Raw genomic sequence first — 24,404 nt, 5'->3', positions numbered from 1 at the left:
AGATTATCAGTTGGGCATTTAAGATTTTCTATATATTAGTGTTGACTTATGCATGAGCTTCATTTAAAATTAATTCATTTTTTTATCTAAATGGTAATGCTAGATTGTACCATACTTTCAAGGGGTGGTGGGGAAGAGGAGGGAGGGAGAGAGAGATGGGATATGTAGAACGTGACTGTTCTCAAGAATATGTAACCTATGAGCCTCGAGTGAGTGGATTGCATGCTTCTTGATGTCACAAGTTGAATTGTGTGTATCCCACCACTTCCAAGTCGAGCACTCATGTTCACATATCAACCAGGTACAATCATCACCCAGATGCATGTGACATGCCTTTTGTCCATCAAAATAACTAAGTATACCTCACCATTTAATATTCCTTGGATATGTTGTAAATGTAAGCTACCCTGATGAGCACCAGGAAATGTTCCTATGTGAAAGGTTTCTAGCCAAAGGTTTGTCCTAGCTCTAATTCCATTGCCATAGTCAAGACAAATATCTATAGTTATTTCTATCCCTGCTTTTCTATATTAGCACATTTCCGTTGAATTAAATACATGCTTATTATACCTTTTAATTTGATGAGTCATTTATAACAGTATAAATGTTGGCTTCTTGAAGGTTTTTAAAATGCATATGTATTTATATTTTTGTGTACTTGCTGCTTAAGTTGCCAATACTCATATATCCTATCTTTATTATCTGATGTGACTTCATATACAGACTCTGTCGCACGCCATAGTCAAAGTGGTTATCCCAACAGAAAGGTACACGTTTCTTCATTCATTTTTCATTGCTGCTGATAGTGGACAGTGTCCCTTCTTTAAATTGACTTCTCTCATGAATCATGGGCTTTGGGCTAAGTTTCTGGATAGCTGAGCAATGGTTCCCTTGAATGTTTGGTGCTACACTGATTGGTAGCTGTGTACAGGATTTGTAAACATGAGAATTTTTGTGTTATGAAATTTCTCAATCTGCCAGCTCAGTGTATCATAATGCTAAATTGGAATGTTCAATACTTTCTCTAAACTACAGGATTTGTGTCAAAATTTAGTTGTTTGCCCTTGGTTACAGTTTTGCTGGTTGCAGTTTTGCATGCTTATGCTAAATTGACCACAAATTAAATTGTTTAGTGATAACACGGGCCCTTTTAAATCTTGCCTGCCTCGTGCTCTGTTTTAATACGTTGCAGTGAAGGTGTGAAATTTGAGTGGTACCATACATTTAAACCGTTTTATAAAAAATTAGCATTTGTGTTTACAGTGGTGTTGCATGGATTTGGGTTCCTTGTGTAAAGTCTGTAATTGATGTCAGTGATAGCAGTTGTATCTGGGTGGGTTGAATTTATAAAGCAGTTAGTTTGAAGTTCTGAATGTTTCATCCTGCAATTGTTAATCTTGCAAACTGCTGGTAAACATCACGTGTACATTTGTTGAGAATTACAAGTAACTTCAGTGGGTTGGCTGCACAATAATTTGTTTAATATACTTTTGAGATATTCCAATTGGTTGTGTCTCTCTTAGCACCAGGTGACTCTGCTTAACTGTACTTGATCAGAGTACCATACGTCAAAATTGGTGGTTTCTGTGGTGTCTTGATTGGAAATGGGGCAGAATTTGTTGATGGCTTCTATTTAACAACAATGTTAACTTGGTGATTGAATTAAATTTGGCTGACTTTGATATTGGTCATAACTTTTTGGAATTGAACTTTTTAACTAATGTGTTACCGTTGAAACATCTTCAGTAAAATTGTTCTCACATTGTGACCATTGGCAATTTAAAGTTTCTCTAACTGAAGTTAAACAGCAATTCGTCTAATGTACAATAGTTACAGAATTATTTGGATAGCTGAGAAATTAGGTCATTATCCAAAGTAACTAGCTGCTATCAGTCTTTGGTTAATTTGGTATGGAGTATTGGATCTATTTCCTCCTTGGAATATGCAAGTTGAAGGCTCAGAGGTATGTTGAATGCAGCATACCATTTCCACCACAGTATTAAACCGTAATCGCATTGTGTTTAGACTATAGAATAAGCAGTCTGTTTTTGGTTTGTATATATGGTTTTGCCTGTTTTGGGGCGAAGGTGTAAAAATGTAGTGTTGAGGAACCTGTAATAGACTTACCTTGCTCAGCTAAATCAGAACTTTGCCTTGCAATATACATTCATCAAAATTCTTAGTGACGACCATCACCAGAATTTGACTATGTGATGGGCACTGATCTTTTAAATAAACTCTTCATGACGTTTGACATTGGCCGTGGTGAACAGCACAAGCTGAACTGCCTGTTGCAGCGAGGGACCTGAACAAAGCACCATGGAATGGATTGGGAAAGTATTCAGATTTTGAAGAGTCATTGGTACGATCAGCTTCATTGACTCTAGTTGAATCGTTTTTATAAAAATCCTTTATTTGTTGGCTACCACAGTTAGGATTTCAGTTTTAGGAAAACAAATTCTGCACAATGTACCTTTGACAACTTAGTAAATGAAAGGTCCTTGTTGCATCACGAAATCTTTCTATCATATGGACCCTAATATTTATCACATTTTATGATGCTGCTGCCATGTTTTTCAATTAAATTGTAGTTTTCAACCAATGTTTGACCTTTAAGAACGGAGGAGAATGCTAAACTCTCCGCACTTGTCCCTGTTCCACTCCCTAATGGTGATTTCCTGTCCTGAAAATTACTAACTTGAGAAATATACTGAGGATGCTGGATGCCTCTCACCTGATTACAATACTAACCACACACTTATTTTATTTTTAAAATGGTGCTATGTCTTCCAAGAATTAAATCATTTACCATGTAGATTTGATGTGTTCATGGCCAACAAAAATTGGATAATGATCTACAAGTATTAAGCAAACATCAATGAATAAAAATGGTTTTATAAATGTTTCTTTTCTATTGACTACTTTTCAGAGCAACATGGTAGTTCATAGACACTTTCATGTTTCACTAAGTCAACTTGCGCATGGTGTAGTTGGAATGAGTTTGGACAAATGCTTGGTTTCTCAAATGGAGCAACCCCCCCCCCCTCACTGCCAACAGAACCTCCTTTACACTATGTACAATTATGGTCTCATTTAAGAAAGGATATAATTGCATTAGAAACAACGCAGAGAATGTTTACTCGACTGATTCCTGGGATGAAGGGGGTTGTCTTATGAGGACAGGTTGGGCTGGGCCTGTATCTGCTGGAGTTTAGTAGAATGAGAGGTGATCTTATTAAAACATATAGGATCCTGAAGGGGGCTTGACAGGGTGGATACGGGGCAGATGTTTCCTCTTCTGGAGCAGACTAAAACCAAGGGACGCAGTTTTGGTTATGGGCGGCTACACAGGAAGGTTGAGTTGAGACCACGACCAGACCAGCCATGATCTTATCAAATGGCAGAGCAGACTTGAGGGCCCGAATGGCCTTCTCCTAATTCATATCTTTGTAAGTATTTATCTGGGAACCTTTTACTTTATAAATAAATTTGAAACTAATTAATGTGGACTGAAACGGTCATTACACAGGTATGGTTTTAGTGTCAGTGGCCCTAAACTACTTGTAGTAGATTTATCATGTGTGGTATTTAACATACTGTACGTCTTCTCTGTCATGTAGTTTTGAGAGAGAGGTTTTGAATAAAGATATTGCTGTATAAAAGTATACAAGCCAGCAGGTGTAAATAACAGGTATACGTTTAGATGTCCAGATCAAATGCAATTTGCAACTGTTATATTATGGAGAAACCTGAATGAACAATTCCTGTTATGTATCAGATAATTCATTTTATATGCTCCAGTTTTGTTTGCAGAAAGACCAGGCTTTTTGTTTACTGGCTTAGTTATGTAGTGGAACAATTCCTTATAATTAATGGAGAAGATAGCTGTAGGATATGTGCTTTATATTAAATGTACTTCACCATTTAAATTTAATTTCTCTCTTCTCTTCCCCCCCCCCCCCCCCCCCCCCCCCCACACACACACACACACACACACACACACTTATTTTCAGCGTGCCTTGGCATATAGTAGGAGCCCCACAGTGGTGCAATATGGATTTTTGCTTTCTTACTCCATATGGTTTCCAAACCTTACTGATGATGATGGGAGAGGGATTAACAATCAGTGGAGTCTACAGATTTTGTGTGCAGGATTGAAAATTGGTGGGATACTTACAAAGTGATGACTAATATTGGTAGCTTGGAGTAGATCTCTAAACATCTCAACTAGGGATTGTTGTGGAGTGCAGGAGAGGAAATAAAAGAGAACTACAACTATTAGGAACTGAAGAAAAATACTTACTTGGAAATATTAAGTTCGGGGGGGGGGGGCGTCATAGAATCATAGAATTTACAGTGCAGAAGGAGGCCATTCAGCCCATCGAGTCTGCACCGGCCCTTTGAAAGAGCACCCCACTTAAACCCCACACCTCCACCCTATCCCCGTAACCCAACCTAACCTTTTTGGACATTAAGGGCAAAGTAATTTATTTTTGACTTTCACAAATAACATCTAACCAGTCTAAATTGATAAGATTGACGATTTATTTGTGGTCGAACAGAAAAAATATACTACTTTGCTTCCATTCTGGTTTTCTTTTAAAGAGATAAAAGTTGAATTTCCCCTCTACTTTCTCATGTATCTCCCCAGCTTTGGATTGAAAAAGATCAGTTTAGCATGGACTGGACAGACCTTTGCCAATTCTGAAGTCGTTTTCATTTTTTTTTAGCATGAGCTATGTACCTGGCTACGAAGTGCCTTAGCTCAAGAGTATTGGATAGCGAGATGTGCTAATCCTCTTTAACTGAGCCGACAACTGACACCAGCTGAGTAGATTCTCCATATATTTATCAGAATGGGAGGCTTCAGGTAGAGTTTAACATCAAGTACAGTCACATCCTGTGCTTTTTAAAAAATAAAAAATAAATTATCCTACTTTTAAGTTCATATTTTTAAATGGGGGGGGGAAGGACCTATTTTTGAGGGTGCAGTAAATATCAAGTTTCATCATAAAAACAGCACCGATGCGGCGATACAGAATTACACTTTGAGGGGAGTATTGAGTATCGGATGGCAGCCTTTCATCCTCCCAATTATTTTTGATTTTTAAAATAAAAACATTTTATTAAGGTATTTGTGATCTTTATTCCCGCCTCAACTCTCTCTCTCTCTCTCTCTCTCTCTCTCTCTCTCTCTCTCTCTCTCTCTCTCTCTCTCCTCTCTCCCCCCCCCCCCCCCCAAATCGTATCTGCTAACAGTTTAATTTTCCCCAAAGAAGTTGATAAATGGCTGCCACCTCCGGGTGAACCCTAATGTCGACCCTCAGGGCGAACTTGGTCTTCTCTAGCCTGAGAAACCTGGCCATGTCACGAACCCAAACCCCCGATTTCAGGGCTCCCTGTCCCTCCACGCCAATAAGATCCATCTCCAGGCTACCAGGGAGGCAAAGGCCAAAGTTTTTGATCATATATTTATGCTATAACTTTTGGCATCTACCTCAAATGAGAGGTGTTATGTGCAGGGGTTTGTGTAATTTATGCTGTTAGAACTTATTCCCATAGTGAGCTCTGATAGCTTGCTCACCAAGTAGACACGTGTCTCCACAAAACATTCCATCTTGGAAGGAAAGGCTCGTATGCAGTAATCCTTCCCCTTCTCAATCCTTTATGGGATCCGAACAAATAACAAAACTTGTATGCTTTTCGCAGCTAAAATGAAAATTGATTCTATAGCACAAAGATAAGTGCACTTGTCCACAGGGGATTAAAAAGGATGGTGATTAGAAGCATACTCTAGTTTCATCGCCCCAGTCTTGCAGGCTTTTCAATGCCCCTTGACTTAAGCCATTGTATTTGTGTAAGCTAGCAAGAGCTTTTATTTTATTGATTTTCCCCAGTCCTAGACAAAGCCTGTCACCTCTGAAGTGGGACATCATTTTCCACATCTGATTACCCTAAAGAGTGGAATTTAGTATTTTTTAGTTGTGTCTGCTTTTCAGAGCTTGTGTTGAATTTTTTTTGCTGAAATTTGCTGCTCTATAGCAAAGAAGTTCAATAATTAAATTTGCTCTGAAAAGCCTATAAACTCTGTGAATCAGCTCTTACTTGTGATGGGTGTCCCACTTTTTCTGAAAATGACCACAGTTCAGACTGATCTGTAATTGGGAGATTCAGTTTGTAAGAGTGAACATCCATGTTTTGCTTGCTCAGTGGTTCAAAGAATACGTTATGTCTGATGCCCACCAGCTGCCTGCCTTTAGAAAAAAAACTGCCTTGGAGTGTTTGATATATGTTTGAAAATTGATCTTTGGAGTGCATGGTGTACAATATATCACAACTTGAGTGTTGACTAGCTGGCTGCTGCAATTGCGCGTTTAACCTAATTAGCAATTATAATTTTTAAAATTACAGCATTTTATCTTGGGACAATGAGGGGGAAGTTTTTTTCCTGTGACCAGACAGTAGTGCTAAAATGATGGGTGGAAAAAAATTCTTCACAGGGCGACACGGTAGTCCAGTGGTTAGCACTGTTGCTTCACAGCGCCAGGGACCCGGGTTCGATTGCCGGCTTGAGTCACTGTCTGTGCGGAGTCTGCAAGTTCTCCCCGTGTCTGTGCGGGCTTCCCTCGGGGTTCTCCGGTTTCCCCCCACAAGTCCTGGAAGACGTGCTTGTTAGGTGAATTGGACATTCTGAATTCTCCCTGTGTACCCGAACAGGCGCCGGAATGTGGCGACTCGGGGATTTTCACAGTAACTTCATTGCAGTGATAATGTAAGCCTACTTGTGACAATATAGATTATTGTTATTATTAGGAGTTCTTAAAAAGTGGCATCCTTTGGAACAAGTTACTATTGAGATGGCCACAGTTAAGATAAGTATTGGCCGAGGCAGGATGGGTTGAATGGCCTCCTGTTCTGTAATTTCTGATCCTTAAAAAAAAATCAAATAACTGCTGATGGCGAACCAGCGTTAAATTTGCCACGAACGGTAGTTAAGTGATCACATAAGTGATCACATTTAAGATACAAGCTAAAATCATCTTAGTGAGGCAGCAGTGATTTCTCCCAGAGGTGTTCTAGAACTGTAATCCAAGTTTACAGACCATGTATTGTTTCTCAGGCCCAAACACTGTTCATTTCTATAAAAGTTATGGAAGTATGATCAGTAACTATCTAAAATATGGTCAACACCTGAGCTTGCAAAAAGCCAGTCGGTAATCAAATTGCTTTAAGACTGATCAGTTGGAACAGCAATGTAAAGTAGGAGGTCACTGACATTTAAGCAGCAATTGTACCTGCAAATGACCTGAGGGTAGAAGACTTATTCTGAACATAATTTCAGTAACTACAAGATAAGCTAATATTGTTAAATCAACCATAATAAAGGTCCACCAATTAAATACCAGAATAATTGTAGTCTAACTGTGTTTACTTAATAGGTTGACCATACGTAAAGACTTCTCCATTAATTTGAACAGCAAAATTATATCAACTTGAATTCTATGGTCACATGGATATAATTTTCTTAAACTTATATTGTACAAATGGAATTTATTACAGATGCTGTAAACTATTCCGAAACCTTGTTACAGTTTAAAAACTTGCCTTTGCAGGAGCATTATCTTGCTTTTTGTGCTGTTCTTTTAATCTGCTGTGTCATTTACTTACTGCCAAAGCCTGGAAAGTAATGCACACAAGCTATGAATTATCATCTTTTAATTATAGCATGTGTGCAACATGTTCCCAGATGCATTTTGGCTTTGCAAATGAAATATTGTTTTTTTTTTTTTCTGTATTGAACAGAATTTAGCCATTTTGCATCCCAGTCGGTTACCAGAAGCAGTTAAATTCTACTTGGATTGCTAAGTTTGTTCATGCAAAGTACCTACCTGCTGTGTTTTAGAAAGGCATTCATTATATAGATTGCTTCTTTAGCTTGTTGAGAGAGTGTTCTCTTTCTGAATGGCATATCTTGATTTTTGTTTTGTTTAGGAATTTGCTGTGTATTATTCATCGGATGATCGAATTTGTGGTGCGTGAAGGACCAATGTTCGAAGCTATGATTATGAACAGAGAAATTAGCAACCCCATGTTCAGGTTTTTATTTAATTTAATACCAGTGAATTATTTATCATTTGCCATGTTTAACGAAAAATAAATTTTTGAGCAATTTTAACATGCAGGAGGTTTTTAAGAAATACTATTGTTTTTTCAGATTCCTTTTCGAGAATCAAAGCCCAGCCCATGTTTATTACCGATGGAAATTGTATTCAATACTACAGGTATATGAGTTTAATACTGGTGAGATATTAAATATTTACAAATGAAGGTTCCACCATACCGATCTGTACAAATCACAACTTGTTTAACAGGGGGATTCACCAACCAAATGGCGAACTGTAGATTTCCGCATGTTCAAGAATGGATCATTTTGGCGACCGCCACCCCTCAACCCATACCTACAAGAAATATTAGAAGAAACCGAATCGCATGTTGAGGAGAATGTAAAGAAGGGGCAGTTGAAAGAAGAGTGAGTTATGCAGATGTTTCTGCAATATTTAATAATGTGATGAGAAACCTTCTATGGTTTAAACCATATTGTAAGGCAGCTACTAAAGTTCCTCAATTTTTTTTGAAAATGAGAGAATGTAACAAACTAGCAATGTTTTAATACAGTAGCAAGCATCTGTAGTCAAGATTTTACTTCCAAGTCCTTGAATACTGGTTCCTGTGCTACATTCTACTTCTGTTTTACAGTTTAGTGTACATCTGTCTGACCATTTTACATTGGCTTTGTCACAAAATAGACCAATCAGATCATTGCAGCTCATTATTGACTGCTAGATAATTCCTAGTTTATCTTCTATACCAGACACTGTTCCAGTTCTGCTGCGTAGGCTTACTTTAAATATTCCAGCCAGGCTTCTGCTATTTTCCACTACTATCCTACACTTCTTTTTTCTTTCGGTTTTAGGCATGTCCTGGGCCTGTCCTGTACTCGTCTTAATGTTCCTCTACCTAAATTTTCTGCTCTTCAAAATAAAACGGAAAATACCACAGACACTCTGCAGGTCAAGCAGCATCTGTGCAGAGATGACCTGAGTTAATACTTCAAGTCTACCTTCTGTCAGAATAATTTAGAGATTTAACATTATTTAAGCAAGCTACAGAGTTTGGGAGAAGTGAGGTAAGAACAAAGAAGGTCAGTAATAAGGTGGAAGATAGGACTCAAATTATAAGAGCAATGATGATGCAAGACAAAAGGGAATGGGCACTGTCTGCCTTTTGCTACCATCTCTGCTACCATGTAATTATTCCTGCTCTCCACCTTATCTTGATCTTCCCTTTTGTTCTTTTCCCAAATGCCATCATTCATTCCCTGGCTTTGTATCTGCTTTTAAGCTGTTAAGTCTCCAATTCCAGTTCTGAAGAAAGGTCATTGGCCTGAAATGTTAACTTACTCTCTCATCAGACACACTACCTTATCTGCTGAGTGTTTCCAGTATCTTCTGTTTTTATTTCAGATCTCTGCCATCAACAGTGTTTTGCCTATGATCTAGTCACTCTGCTGGCTCCTGCCCAGCCACTCCAACAGTGCTGTCATTTGCTTCCTCAAGATGCCTGCTTCTAATATGCTTATTCTATTGTCACCCGAACTTCAGTCTTGAGCTCACAGACTCTCTTCCATTGAATCCTCTTCATTTTTTAGCCTTTTTTTTTTTTAAAGATCTGCTTCCCTTCATTTGACTTTGTCCAACCTCCTCCTCAGACTGTGACAAATGAATTAGGAAATCAATTAGTCAGTGGGTAAAGGTTTATATTTTCTGCATGATTCAGTTAAACCAATGCTTTGTACTGCTCATAGTTGGTCACTTTTTTGTGCTTAAAAGTATTTATCTGATCATTTGAATTAAGCAACAAATAATGCATCAAAGCGATCGTTTAGTGTTTTAAAAATTGAACTGCCAGGCAACTTAATTCAACCATCTAAATTAAGGGGAGACTGTGCTAATGGTTTGCTGCCTGTCAAATTATATCAAGTTGGCATCTACATGGCTTGAAGAGAATAAGAACCTTGAAATTATGTATGAAACGTAATTTCCTTGGAATGCTGAAACAGCTGCTTAGTTCAAATATGCAATTTTAATGTGCAGCAAAAAATCTGAAGTTATTGACCATTAGAAAATGTTAATTCTTCACTTTCGGTTGACCATAAACAACCATTGATTTCTGACAATTGATAATTATCAAAAGACTTGGCATGCAAGTTTTAATTGTTCTTCAATTATGTCTCCGTGAATAATTAAATGGGAGGTATAGAAGATTATATTTTTACTATGATTGTGTAAGATACTTAATGTTTCATTTAAGTCAAAGGGATAAATTGGAAGAGCTCTTGCGGGGACTTACCCCACGTAAAAATGACGTTGGTGATGCTATGGTGTTCTGCCTGAATCATGCTGAAGCTGCTGAAGAAATTGTGGAATGTATTGCAGAATCTTTGTCCATATTGAAGACTCCGTTGCCTAAAAAGGTTTGTTCTATCCAACTGTAGTAAGCACGACATCATCCTGAAATCCTTTTGAAAAATCTACTATCTAGGGTGGGATTTTCCACCTCCCTCGCGGTGTTTTGCTGAGGTGGCCTGCCATTGAACAGCGGCAGGATCTTCTGGTATCTCCACTGTCGATGGGTTTTCCCGTAGTTTGCAGCTTCCGCTGCCCCGGACCCCTTGGCCAGATTTCGTTCCAAATGTTTTCGGCCACTCTGATGAAGGGTTTTTGCAGTGCTACCTTTTAAATTCTCATCACTGGCTCCTTCACCGGCATTATACTTAGACACTTTTTTTTGTGTGTTGCTTGGAACCAATTTACTTGGCTCCTATTTGTGGATAAAAGAGCACTGCTTCATGATACACAATTGGCCTCCAAAGCTATAGGTTTGGAAAAATCAGCAACATTTAATTTGGGAGCCAAAGTAATCTGGAGCCTTGCTTGTTTGCAAGGTCAGTTTAATAACTTTATCTGACGAGAATAAACAAACTAAATACAAACCGTTAGGTAGATTACCTCCTACGTGTATTGACTATTATTGTTCGAATGTGGTTTAAACCTTTCCAGAAATTATGGATAGCTAAGGCAATTCTCAAGTCCCTGTCCTTGTATGTTTTTTCAACAGCTTAAGAGAATTGAAGGGAAGCATTAGTGTCTGTTAGCCTCCCATCAGGTTTTGTGCCACAGCAATATACTTGAAACCAAATGGATCATTTTGGAAGTAAAATCACATTTTTTTTTAATTCCAGATTGCGAGGCTTTACTTGGTGTCAGATGTACTGTATAATTCTTCTGCTAAAGTTGCAAATGCCTCGTATTACAGAAAATTGTAAGTATTCATGCTTTTTCAGTATTCATCGAATTATCTATTTTGTGTCTTGGTGAATACTTAAATGGGAAATTATACTTTGCTGATCTGTTGTCATGACTAGCCCTCTTTAAAATATTGCAACATCATCTTTCATTTCTGTACTGCTGTTCACCCGAAGGTGGCAGAACTTCTTGGAACTGTGGAAATACTAGTGAATATCAAGCAGGGGGAAAAGACAACAAAATAGATGCAACCAAAAGTAGAATTCAAAAGAAGAGGGCTTTGTTCAAAGGCTCAAAAAAAAAAGAAAATCGCTTATTGTCACAAGTAGGCTTCAAATGAAATTACTGTGAAAAGCCCCTAGTCGCCACATTCCGGTGCCTGTTCGGGGAGGCTGGTACGGGAATTGAACCCGCGCTGCTGGCCTGCCTTGGTCTGCTTTAAAAGCCAGCTATTTAGCCCTGTGCTAAACCATCTAGAAATTGGGGAAGAAAGTGGCAGCTAGGATATTGAGGGAGTTCATTCATGTGCGAGTATCTTCTGGTAATCAGTAGGTGAAAATATTGATATAAATACTAGTTGCACAAGGATTGTCTGTGTTACCCTTTATTCTTGTTCAGGCTTTCATCTTTGGGGGTACAGTTGTCATTACTTTGTGCATTGTTTGGCCAGGATCATCGATTGAATAGATATCATGTATCTTGTACTTTGCAGGACGTTTAGTGCAACAGTCAAATCTGCAGTTCTGCTGACACTGAGTATCGAGGGAAGGCCTTTTTATTGGCATTCAAACATGTTTAGCCAAAATTTTGTGATAACATTTAAGATATTTTCTGTGACTTCTGCAATGAGAGATCTGTGAGGGCATTGTGGAATATCCGAAGCTGTCAATGTTATGAATCCAATTTATGATCCAGAACTGATTTTGAAATTGCTTCTGTGAATTTATTTAATTGGTGAAACCACTTAATTTATGATGTATAGTTTCACCAACAGCAACTGGTATGGTGGCAACATAGCTCTGGAAAGTTGATTTACAATCCGACTTTTTTTAAACAAACCATTTTATTGAGGTATTTTTTGGGATTGTAAATAGTTATAGATAACAGAAATGTGCAAACATCAATATAAAACCAATACTTCAATCAAACCATACTGCACATGCCCGCTCCTCTCCCCTAGACACTACCCGCCTATTTACAAAATCCGACATCTTAAGGGATTTTGGGGTGCAAGTTACTTATGGATAGTTTTCCGCTCATTGCGCAAGCAAAGGAATCAAATGTTAGATGTTTCTAATTGACGTTTGATGTGGGTTTGGTGAGGAAACGGATGTAATACCTTTCAGTTATATAATGTGCTTAATGTAGCAACAAGTTTAGTGGTAACCGTGAACTCTTAGCTTTCCCCTCATTTTGTGCACTTTGTAAATTTGAGGCCATCCAGAACTGTGCAGTTGGTGTTCCATGATTCCTGGTCAAGCCTCTCCTCAATTTCAAAATTGTCATCCATGTTGTCACCTCGCCTTCCCTATCTCTCTAATCCCGTTCAGCCCCACTGCCCTCCGATATCGATGTTCACTTCATTCTGGCCTCTTCAGTATCCCTGAATTTAATTGCTTCATCATTGGATGACGTATCTTCAGCTTCCTTGTTACTAAACTCTGGAATTTCCTCCCAAGACATCTCCGCCTCTCTCTCTCTCTCTCTCTCTCTCTCTCTCTTATATATAGTGTTTGCGTGGGTTTTGCCCCCACAACCCAAAGGTAGGTGGATTGGCCACGCTAAATTGTCCCTTAATTGGAAAAATGAATTGGGTACTCTAAATTTAAAAAAAAAATAGGCACTGTACAAATACAAGTTGGTGTGCAAATATGGTTCTAATATTTCCTGGATGTTTGTTTTAGCATACGTTATTCATTATGTTTCTCTTGCAGCTTTGAATCGAAGTTGTGCCAGATATTTGCAAATCTTAATGCAACCTACAAGTCAATACAAGGTCACTTACAATCTGAGAATTTCAAGGTAATTATTTCTCAAAGCCTCTCTTTAATGTTTAGCTTATTTTTCAACAGTTAATTGTGTCTAGTTTAACTGTTTGCAATGCTTAATATTAAATTTCTCTACGTAAGTTTCAATTTCCTATTTTTAAAAAAGAATTATCAGCTTGGCCTTGATCATATAATTCTAAGATTGCTTTTTGGAGCCTGGTTAATAATTGCACAATTTGAGAGCTGTTAAATTGTAAAGAAGGATACTGATCAGATAGCCATGCTTTTGTTTTGCACCTGTCATTTCTTATTGTGTTTAGGGACATGAACCCAAGGGTAAGTAGTTAAACAATACAAATGATAGTCGCAAGATCTTCCTGAATGGCTGATACATTTAACTTGTGAACAGCAACCTGGAAACCTACACACCTGGAAACCTCGAGTCTGATCCAGGCCTGTGTTAAAGTAGAAATGTCAATCAGGTCTGCAGAAGGGACCATATAATCTGCCTCCGCACCCTCTGGTTAGTGAGAGAAAAGCAAGCCTGAGTCCTGCTTCTTGCAGATCAGTGGCCCATTTAACAGGCTATGCCTGTGTGCATGTAGGATTATGGAAGGATATTGCACAAATATTATGTGCTGCATGATTAAATGAGCTACTGCTGCTTCCTACGAGCCCTGGGTAGGCTTGAACATGAATAAAGGCTGCTTGAATGGGGATGTAGAGAAACTACTGCATGCAGCACTATCCCACCAAAATAATTCAATTTGGGGAAGCAAATTATCATGAGGGTCTTCCGAATGCATTAGGAATAAGCCAAAGCTGATTTGCATATTTACATGTAAACAACAGAGGAAATTAACATTGCAATGGAGAGGGGTGGAAAAAAAACAAGCTGACATTGAATGGAGAGGGGAAAAAGCAGCCTTGAATGAAAATGAGGGTGGAGAGACCAAGGTGGCAGACAGTGAATGGGAAAACTGAATTATTGAGAAAATGTAAATGGAACTAAAAGTGGAAATCCAAATCTCTTTTGGATGGTCGGGAAAAAAAATAAGTGCAGGCTTGGGAGTTGGGCCGGTGAAAACGTATTTACATTTTTGTCCCAGTAACAGGTTACAGAAAGACTGACAATCTTACAAGTAAGTTTTATCCTTTATAATCAGCATTCTGTTAAGCTAGCTGCCAAAAAGTCAGTTCGGTGCTCTTAATTGATAGTAATATGTTGAAGTATTCCAATTTGTTTTCCAGCAAAGAGTGATGGGTTGCTTTAGAGCATGGGAAGATTGGACAGTTTACCCTGACCCATTCCTCATTAAACTCCAAAATATCTTTCTTGGACTTGTAGATCTTGAGGAAGAAAGTAAAGAAGTCTGCAAACCCCAGGTATTTATGAATGCTAAAGTGCAATCTTTTTGCACAGTTACTTTCATTACACCAGTTTGCCCATGAAAAGGGCTTGTATTTAAAATATATAGAGTTCTTTTTTTGAATTTACCGTTTCTGTTGACACTATTCCTCATTAATCTCTAGAATGTCTACCTTGGACTTGTGGATGTTGAAGAAGTCAAAGAAATTTCTAAGCGACAGGTAGCTAACTACATGGCAATCCATGCATCTTGCCTATGCTTGTGCTTTTAGAATCGGGGTTTATGTGCTCACGACTGTTATATTTCATAGCCATGTCTTTTAAATTTTTACTGCCACAGCTTATTTGCTTGTTTTTCCAATTTCCCACCCCCCCATCCGACTTGTTTGGCATAAGTGTTGTCAGCATAAGTGTCCATACAAGGGTCCCCCACCTCTCATTTGACTCATTGGCAAATCTTTCTACTCCTTTCTCATGTTTACCTAGCTTCTTCTTGAATGCAACTATGCTATCCTTTCAGAATCTTGAAGACATCTATCAGGTCATCCTCTCGGGCTTCCCTTTTCCAGAGCCCCAGCCTGTCCATTCTTTGGGTATAATCTCTCAGTAATGTTATCACTCTGGTAAATCTGATTTGGACCGTCTCCGTTCTTTCTGAACATGGGACCAGAACTGTTCACGTTATAGCAAGTGTGGTCTAACAAAGTTTCTATACAAGTGTAACGCAGCTTCTCTGCTTTGCAATTCTGTCTCTAGAAATTATCCCAAGTGCTTTGTTTTAGTTTTTGCTAGTGAAGTGAGAGTTGTAATTTATGCCTGAACTTTATGGCCAGAATGGTCTGAAAGATAAAATGACCATTTGTAAATTAGGATTTGTGTTTCATCTGTCTACTTGCTCATCTGTGCAGAATTAAAATAAGTGTATGAATTTATCTGTTGATGTGCAACATTTTATATCTCTGAAGTTATCAATCTTTATTTGTAAGAATATATATGCGCACTTAAGTAATGTTTTCTGTTATTACATCACAGCCAGCACGTGAGACAGTGGGTTACATATTTTGTGATAATGCAGTATCGGTTTGCATCTAAAGGGATGAGTTGTGATTCTATAATACACCAATCTAGACTGGTCATTTTCAAATATTTTTTCATACTCTTGAATGTCCGATTGTTGGGTAAGGATATGTTTTGGGAATAAGCTGCATTGTTGAATGTTGCTATAGATGATCAATACATGCAAGCGACATTACAATTTAAATGCAAGAAGATTCATAGCTAATAATTTGTTACTTCATTGAAAACAGTGGCCAGGATTTTGCTCTGTGGCAGAGGAACAGCTCTCGCTGTCCGCCACCCGTATACATGCCCAGAGACGTCTTTGTGACTTATCAGCTGGGATTTCCATCTCTTGGCACCTGTTTCAGTGCACTGTCATCTCCACAAGATCTGTGGCATTTGAAAAGGGCAAGCAGCAGTGAGGTTTTCAATTCGTCTAAAGAATCCTCACTGAAACTTGCAGATTTTGTGGAAAACATTTTTTAAAATTTGTTCATGGGATGTGGGCATCGTTGGCTGGGCCAGCATTTAATGCCCATCCCTGAGGGTATTTCAGATTCAACCACATTTTTATGAATCTGGAGTCCGATCTAGGCCAGACCAGATAAGGATGGCAGATTTCCTTGCCTAAAGGACATTAGTGAACCAGTTGGAGTTTACAACAATCGATAATGGTTTCATGGTCTTTCATGGCTTATATTTATATCATGAATGGGAAGTAAAATAAAGGTTGAGAAATACAGACCGACAGGAAAAAGTAAAAAAATAAGATTTTGTAAAAAGTTTGAATTTTCTTAAGGAATGAGACTCCACATTTATGAAATTAAATTTGCTGGGCTAAAGAGGTTGTTCACATTTTAATTTTGATTTTATTGATATTTATTGTCACATGTACCGAAGTACAGTGAAAAATATTTTTCTGCGGCCAAGGGAACGTGCATAGTATGTACACAGTAGACCGGAAGAATAATCGACATGGTACATTGACAGATAGTGATTGATTCCTACCCCATTAGAAATGTATTTACTACTGAAGGTGCGGGCTGGAACTTTTTCAACTCATTAGTGTCACCATTGCTTAAGCACACTATATTCACCCCATTATAGTGATTTCATTGCCAAATCTATTTAGTGAGGATTTCAAAAGTTCACCCTGTGGAGTTGTGGGATAGTTATGACAGTAGCTTCTGAATTTCAGCATTCAAATACAAATGTTAGAGCTTGCTGTCAGATTTACCTGTAATAATGGCAAGTGCTGATGACCTTGTGTTTGGGTTTGCAGTAAAATGTGGGCAAGTCTAATTTACATATTATTTACATTCTTTTACTTGAGAGTTTTTGTTTAATACCTTTTTTTTGCCTAAGTTCGGTTGTTTATTTTCCTGCGGTTCCTCTAATATAGCCACAGGTAGAGAAACCCACTGTTACTTAGTTGATATTGGATTTTCAAAACACTTCCAGGCAGGTCAAGACGACTAAGTTCCTTTATTTTTAGACTTTGTAAGTCTAAAATCTCAACTGGTTTAATAAATGAGAGTATCTCATCAGATAGTTGTTGTATTTATGTTCCATCCTTTGGAATTTTAGTCACCAGCACTCGTTTGCCAAGTTTCCATACACAGCAGCAGTAACTTCACTTCAGAGCTAATTTATTCATTGGCTGTGATACATTTTATGGCAAACTAAGGAAGTAATAAAGTGCAACACTTTTTAATTCATTTAGGGGAGACAGGCGTTGCTGGCAGGGCCAGCATTTATTGCCCACCCCTAATTGCCCCTGAGTGGTTTGCTAGGCCATTTCGTAGGGGACGTTTAAGAGTCAATTACATTGCTGTGGCTCTGGAGTTGCATCCAGACCAGGTAAGGGTGGCATATTCCCTTCCCTGGGTTTTTATGATAATGGTGATCAACATGAGACTTTTAAATCCCAATTTATATTGAATTGAAATTTCACCATCTGCTGTGGTGGGATTTGAGCCCAGGTCCCCAGATCATTACCCTTAAACTCTGGATTACTGAGTTAGTGTTGGCGACTTCAGACAGTTCCACCATACTTAGCTGGTAATAGTCAGGAATTGTTAGACACAAAAATCCTACTGTAATTCTATGTAACTGATCTTATCATTCACACTAATCGCACCATTTGAATGATCCCACCCTGCCCCTCCCCTCATTTTTCTGTATTGTGCAACCTACTGGACCCTGCCCCTCCCCTCATTTTTCTGTCTTGTGCAACCTACCGGCACAATTCTTGTGTCCTGACTGATGTAGTAACGATAATAATGTGGATTATATGTTTGGTAGCCAGAGCCTGAAGAACTAGATGGAGCACCAGTTGAGGAAGAATTTGATGGTGCCCCATTGGAAGATGTAGATGGAGTTCCAATTGATCTAGGCACTGTTCTTGAAGATCTTGATGGTATTCCTATGAAGGTGCTAGATGATGATCTTGATGGTATTCCCAGTAAGTGGTTTTGATCCTCATGTTGTTTAATTCACAGAGTGAAGCAGTTGATACAATACAATTGAGTTACCTTGGCTGTACTTCATATATCCCATATTTGTGTAAATTGCTTTTAAGGTGATTGTGAGATGTGAGGAGATGAGGGCCCACAAGTTCATTGAACTTCTAAAGTAGCAACAGATGGATTTTGCTTGTGATTCCAGAATCTTGGCCAGACCATTGTGAAGAATTACCAACTAGACATGGAATTCCTCCTCCATGGAATCATAGAAACTTGCAGCACAAAAGGATGCCATTTGGCCCATCATCCCATCATGCCTGTGCTGGCTCATGCTTAGTCATATGTTATTGCTATTTGATGGTAACTCATCATCGAGTACCTTTCCAACTTCCCCCTCAAAATTATTAAATTGAATCTGCTTCCACTCCCTCTAGAGCATTCTAGGTTCTGCAAACCCTCTGAATACTCCCCAACTCCCTTCTAGATATTTTGCCAATGATTTTAAATGTGTGGCCTGTTTATTGACCCACTTGTTTGAATAGAGGGAAGCTATTCCCACTATCAAAATGTCATCATCTTGAAAACCTGTATTAGGTCATAGAATACCTTTTCTGCAAGGAAAGCAGTCCTAACTATTTCAACCTCTCCTCAGACCTGAAGTCCCTTATCTATGGTAACCTCTTGATAAGCCACCTCTGTACCCTTTCTAAGGCTTTTACATCTTTCCTGAACTGTGATGCCCAGAATTTCTTAGTACTGTAGCCTTAACAATGACTTATAAAATTCCAGCATGGATTATTGCTTTTATATTCCATTTGTCTATTTGCAAACCCAAGTAGCCCATATGTTTTTAACCACCTTATCAACCTGTAACCTTTTAAAGATGTGTATATGGACACCAAGGTGTCTCTATTCATCTGCACTTATCAAAATCATGCCATTTATAGTATACTGTCTTTCCGTTTTTTGTCCTCCCAGAGCGCGTCGCTTCATACTTCTCTGGAATGAACTCCGTCTGCCGTGCTTTGCCTATTTCATCATATTATCAGTCATCTTGAGGTCTACTACCTTGTAACGTTTCAAATCAGAGAAAAAGGGCGCTCAAGGAGTTCATTTGGCCAATTGAGTGCATCAGCTCTTTCGACGAGCAATTAATTTAGTTCCACTCCTCCACTCTTTCTCCATATCCCTACAAGTTTTCTCCAAATAACTGATGGCTACTATTGGATTTGTTTAGAAAAGATTGTTTCTAAAACTTGGATGTAGGTAATACTGGACCCATAACTGGCCTTGAGGAATACCATTGTAGATCATCTTCCAAACAGATAATCATCCATGAATTCACCCACCATCCTCTTTCCTGTCACTGAGCCAATTTGGCATCTATATCGTCACTTTCCCCATAAACATCATCTTAAGCCTTTAATGAGGGTAGAGGAAAGAATTCTGCAGGCCATGTGTCCCTACAATTACACTAATTTCATTAAATATACATCTCTGTCAACATGGCTGTAGGTTGAGGTTTTGGAGTAGGTTCCTAATCTTGGTTGAATTTTGAGAGGCATGGCGTTTTGCAGCTTGTATTTTCATGGCTGTGTGTTAACGTTCTGTCACAGATATTAAGTGGGCTATTTTTCCTTGCATTTGGAAGAATGATTGACAAACCCCTTCATTTTCTTCCTCAGATTCTGATCAACTTGTGATTTACGTAATTTTCAATTCCTCCAGTGAAATCCTTAAATTAACTCTCACATCCCCTTTTTCTCTTTTCCTTCCCCCCCCCCCCCCCCATCTTTCTCAGTTGATGGCCTTGAAGACCCCAAGAAGTTTCAGTCCGTTTTTAAAGTTGCTCCATCGAAATGGGAAGCTGTAGATGAATCAGCGTTGGAATCGCAGGGTAAGTGCAAACAAGCCCTTTTACACATCTCTGCGCACATTTTAGATTGCATTAAGCCATATGAAAACCCCTGATTTTACGGCAAGTTTTTTAAATTCTGTAATTCAAAGTAAGTGCAACAGATGTTCTGCTTGTACTTTTTGCCAGATGTTTTTGCAATATATTAAATTCTGGTATATTAATGAAATTAGTCCACTGATAGTTATTGAGTAATATAGCATACTTATCTTGCAGCTGTTACAACTTCAAAATGGGAACTTTTTGACCAGCCGACTGAATCGGAAGAGGATGAACAACCAGCGTATGTTGATGTTCTGACTTGCTACCATGGACAATAACAGTTTATTTTAGAAGTGATTAAATAATGAATGATGCATGAAAAAAGCATTAGTGGAACAAACTAGGCATTGCAGTATTGCGTATTATTATATTTATGCTGCAGATAGTCCTGGTTTTATTTAGCATGTACCATCAAACCAAAGGAAAAATACATGGGCCAGGATAAAATTGTTCCCCTTGGTGGAGAATTCTAGAACATAAGTGACAGGGTGCAGAGGGGACATGAGGGGAAACCTTTTTACTTGGAGGGTAGTGAGAGTCTGGAATTCCCTGCCTGACTTGGTGGTGGAGGCAGAGACCCGAAACTCTTTAAAAGGTACTTGGATCTGCACCTTGAGTGCTCTAAGCTATGGACCGGGTGCAGGAAGGTGGGATTGGAAAGGGCACCTAGGTGTCCTCGGGCTGGCATGGACAAGATGGGCCGAATGGCGGCCTCCTGTGCTGTAACTTTTTAATGATTCTTTAAATAGATGATACATTAATACTCACCATTACATTTTTTTGAACCATGTAAACATCAATTATGACTACTAGTGAGACATGAAGACCTGCTTGCTATCGCAACATAGTGTTGTACAACCTTAATAAAAAAAGATGCAATGGATTTACAGCAATAATCAAATGGCAAATGTTTAAATAACTCGCTACAAGTCAGTCAATCAAAATTGATTTACTTCAACACCAGTTATATAAGTAACCGGAATTTGTGAATGAGTGGTTTCTAGCGGCCTTGTAAATTGTGATGACTCGAGATTTATTTGAACTACTATTAGAATGGGTTTGCATTGTTTGTAATTAACAGAGACAGTACATTAAAAGAAAGCGACGATGAAGATGATGATGATATTGATGATCAAATGTCCAGGTCAGAGGAGCTGCTTTATTTTTGTAACCCAATTAAAGAAGAAATGATGGAATCCAAGCCCATTCTTAAATATTCAGAAATGTCTGAAGAAAAGCGAGCCAAGCTTCGAGAAATAGAGGTACAAATATTCTCTGTTTTTACAATCTGCTTTTTGGCAAAATCACTTTGGGTTGCTTTGGTAAACATAAAAATATATATTTTTTTTAGCTTAAGGTAATGAAATTCCAGGATGAGTTAGAATCTGGGAAAAGGCCTAAAAAGGCAGGTCAGTCCATGCAAGAGCAAGTGGAACATTATAGGGACAAGCTACTTCAAAGGGTGAGTGCAGCATCTTCTCATTAACTTGCGGTAAATACATTCTGTTCCTCGTTGCTTGATTGAGTTTGATCTGTCTTGCTCGCAAGACTGTTATTAAACTAATGAGTGTAATTATAATTGTAAATAGTGATGTATTCAGTTTGCTGATATCCTAGCATCTGTACGGATCATTTATTTATCTTTTAATATCTCTAAAATATTTAAAATGCACAAGCTAGCTCTTCCACGCAGTGAAAATATCTGTCCAGTAGGCCATAAAACCGCTTGATGACAGCCTTGGTCTACTGTGCTTTTGCATTCAACAAAACGTTTTGGCACAGAATAATGGAATTTTGTGTGCCAGACTGCATGATTTGACATATTGCTGCTTCCCTTCGCCCATCCACCTACTACCCCTCCCCATCCCCCAGCGCTATGTGAAATTCCCGATCTCGGCCATGGTTTAGGGGGGTGGAGGGGAGAGAGAGAGGGTGGTGCACACCATTCCCTCTAACTGACCAACTACAGAATAGCATTGGTGGAAGCAGTTCGCATGATTGTACACTCCAACCTCCCCTATCCTACAAGGGGCTGTTTTAGCACAGTGGGCTAAACAGCTGGCTCGCAATGCAAAACAATTCCAGCAGCGCGGGTTCAATTCCCGTACCGGCCTCCCCGAACAGGCGCCGGAATGTGGCGACTAGGGGCTTTTCACAGTAACTTTATTGAAGCCTATGTGTAACAATAAGCTATTATTATTATTATTATTATCCAGATTGTGTTCCACATGAGCCTTGATACACACAGAAACATACATAGAAAATAGAAGCAGAGGGGGGCCATTCGGCCCTTCGAGACTGCTCCACAATTCATTATGATCATGGCTGATCATCAAGTTCAATACCCTGATCCTGCTTTTTTTTTTAATTTAGAGTACCCAATTATTATTTGTTTCTAATTAAGGGGCAATTTAGTGTGGCCAATCCACCTAACGTGCACATCTTTGGGTTGTGGGCGTGAAACCTACGCAGACATGGGGAGAATGTGCAAACTACACACTGACTGACCCAGGGCCGGAATTCGATCCCTGGTCCTCAAAGCCGCAGTCCCAGTGCTAACCACTGCGACGAACGCCACCCTGATCCTGCCTTTTACCCCCCCCCCCCCCGCCCATATCGCTTGATGCCTTTATCCCCAAGAGCTGTATCTAATTCCTTCTTGAAATTATGCACTGTTTTTGCTGTAACTACTTTCTGTGGTAGTGAATTCCACAGATTCATCATTCTCTCAGTGAAGAAATTACTCCTCACCTCAGTCCTAAAAGGTTTACCCCTATAACCCCTAGTTCTGGACTCTTCCCACCATCGGGAACATTTTTTCTGAATCCACCCTGTCTAATCCTGGTAGAATTTTGTATGTTTCTATGAGATCCCCCCTCACTCTTCTAAACTCCAATGAATATAGTCCTAACCAATTTAGTCTCTCCTCATGACAGTCCTGCTATCCCAGGAATCAGCCTGGTAAACCTTCGCTGCACTCCCTCCGTAGCATAAGGACACCCAAATTGCACACTATATTCCAGGTGTGGCCTCACCAAATGCTCTATACAACTGCAGTAAAACATTTCTATTCCTGCATTCAAATCCTATCGCTATGAAGGCCAACATACCATTTGCCACCTTTACTGCCTGCTGTACCTGCACACTTACATTCGTGCTGAATGTATCTCATTCGATTTGCAATTATTCATGTCTGAGAATTGATAGCAAATGTCAGCAGCTGATTCTATCATGAGGATATCACAACCAACCTACGGCATTTCTTCACCCAAAGTCATAAAGGACCGGGGGTTGCAAACCAGGAGAACAGGGTAAACTTTATTGTTGATGGTGCAGAAGCCATTAGAAATGGGGTAATGTGGGAGAAAGTTAACAACCAATTGGCAAGCATGGGCAAATAAAGTAGAGTCAGAAAATTGTTTGACTAACTTGATTTTAGTTTTTTTTCAATAAGATGACCAGTCTGGTGAGGGCAGTTCAGTGGATGAGTTTGTGAGCTTTCAAAAAGATTTGTGATAAAGTATGACATATTAGACGTGTTTGCAAAATAGAAGTCCATAGGATAAATGGGACAGTAGCAGCTGAGTACAAGATTGGCGGAGAAATAAAAAACAGACTTGTGGTGAATGCCTGTGGAGGGTGGTAAACAGTGGAGCTACATTAAATGAAGGGCCGTGGGAATTTTACTGCATCATTGGCATGAGGAACAGGGCTGTTCTTTTATATGCATTAATGACTTGGACATGGTGGGTCCAGGGAACAGTTTCAAAGTTTGCCGATGACATGGAAACTTGGAAGTGTAGTAAATAGTGAGAAAGATGATGGACTTTGAGGACACATGGATTGGTGTAACGGATGGACATATGGCAGGTGGAATTCAACATACAATAATGTGAAATTATGCATTTTGGTAGAAAAAAATGTGGAGAGCCAAACCATGATGATGCAAGAACAAAGAGACCTGCTGTGCAAGGGCACAATTTTTTTGAAGGTGGCAGGACAAGTTGGCAGTGCATTTAATAAAGTATGGATTGAGACATAGATTACAGAAGCCAGAAAGTTAGGTTGAGCCTATATAAAACATTAGCTTGAGTATTCTGGTATTGTGCTTTAGGAAGGGCCTGAAAGCTTTGGATTGGGTACAGGAGAGTTTTACTGGAAATGGTTCAAGAGATTACAGTTATGTGGATGCTTAGAGCA

General features: G+C 39.0%; 1 protein-coding gene across 2 annotated transcripts in view; it reads left to right on the top strand.

The window, feature by feature from the left end:
• u2surp (U2 snRNP-associated SURP domain containing) overlaps positions 1-24,404 on the top strand; it is a 75,378-nt gene that overhangs the window by 35,907 nt on the left and 15,067 nt on the right. The window contains exons 12-25 of one of the 2 annotated variants that reach the window (XM_072473897.1): positions 724-767; positions 7,993-8,097; positions 8,216-8,282; positions 8,373-8,530; positions 10,372-10,534; positions 11,303-11,382; positions 13,301-13,388; positions 14,606-14,740; positions 14,888-14,944; positions 18,087-18,246; positions 20,049-20,144; positions 20,379-20,445; positions 21,286-21,466; positions 21,556-21,666. In XM_072473897.1, coding sequence (XP_072329998.1) covers positions 724-767; positions 7,993-8,097; positions 8,216-8,282; positions 8,373-8,530; positions 10,372-10,534; positions 11,303-11,382; positions 13,301-13,388; positions 14,606-14,740; positions 14,888-14,944; positions 18,087-18,246; positions 20,049-20,144; positions 20,379-20,445; positions 21,286-21,466; positions 21,556-21,666 — 1,512 coding nt within the window. The remainder of the gene's footprint in view (positions 1-723; positions 768-7,992; positions 8,098-8,215; positions 8,283-8,372; positions 8,531-10,371; positions 10,535-11,302; positions 11,383-13,300; positions 13,389-14,605; positions 14,741-14,887; positions 14,945-18,086; positions 18,247-20,048; positions 20,145-20,378; positions 20,446-21,285; positions 21,467-21,555; positions 21,667-24,404) is intronic. The other variant, XM_072473898.1, reaches the window with a different exon arrangement.

This window comes from Scyliorhinus torazame, chromosome 14, assembly GCF_047496885.1.
Source record: "Scyliorhinus torazame isolate Kashiwa2021f chromosome 14, sScyTor2.1, whole genome shotgun sequence".
Taxonomy (NCBI): domain Eukaryota; kingdom Metazoa; phylum Chordata; class Chondrichthyes; order Carcharhiniformes; family Scyliorhinidae; genus Scyliorhinus; species Scyliorhinus torazame.
Note: the sequence above shows the minus strand (reverse complement) of the source record. Positions and strands in the feature narration are given on the sequence as shown.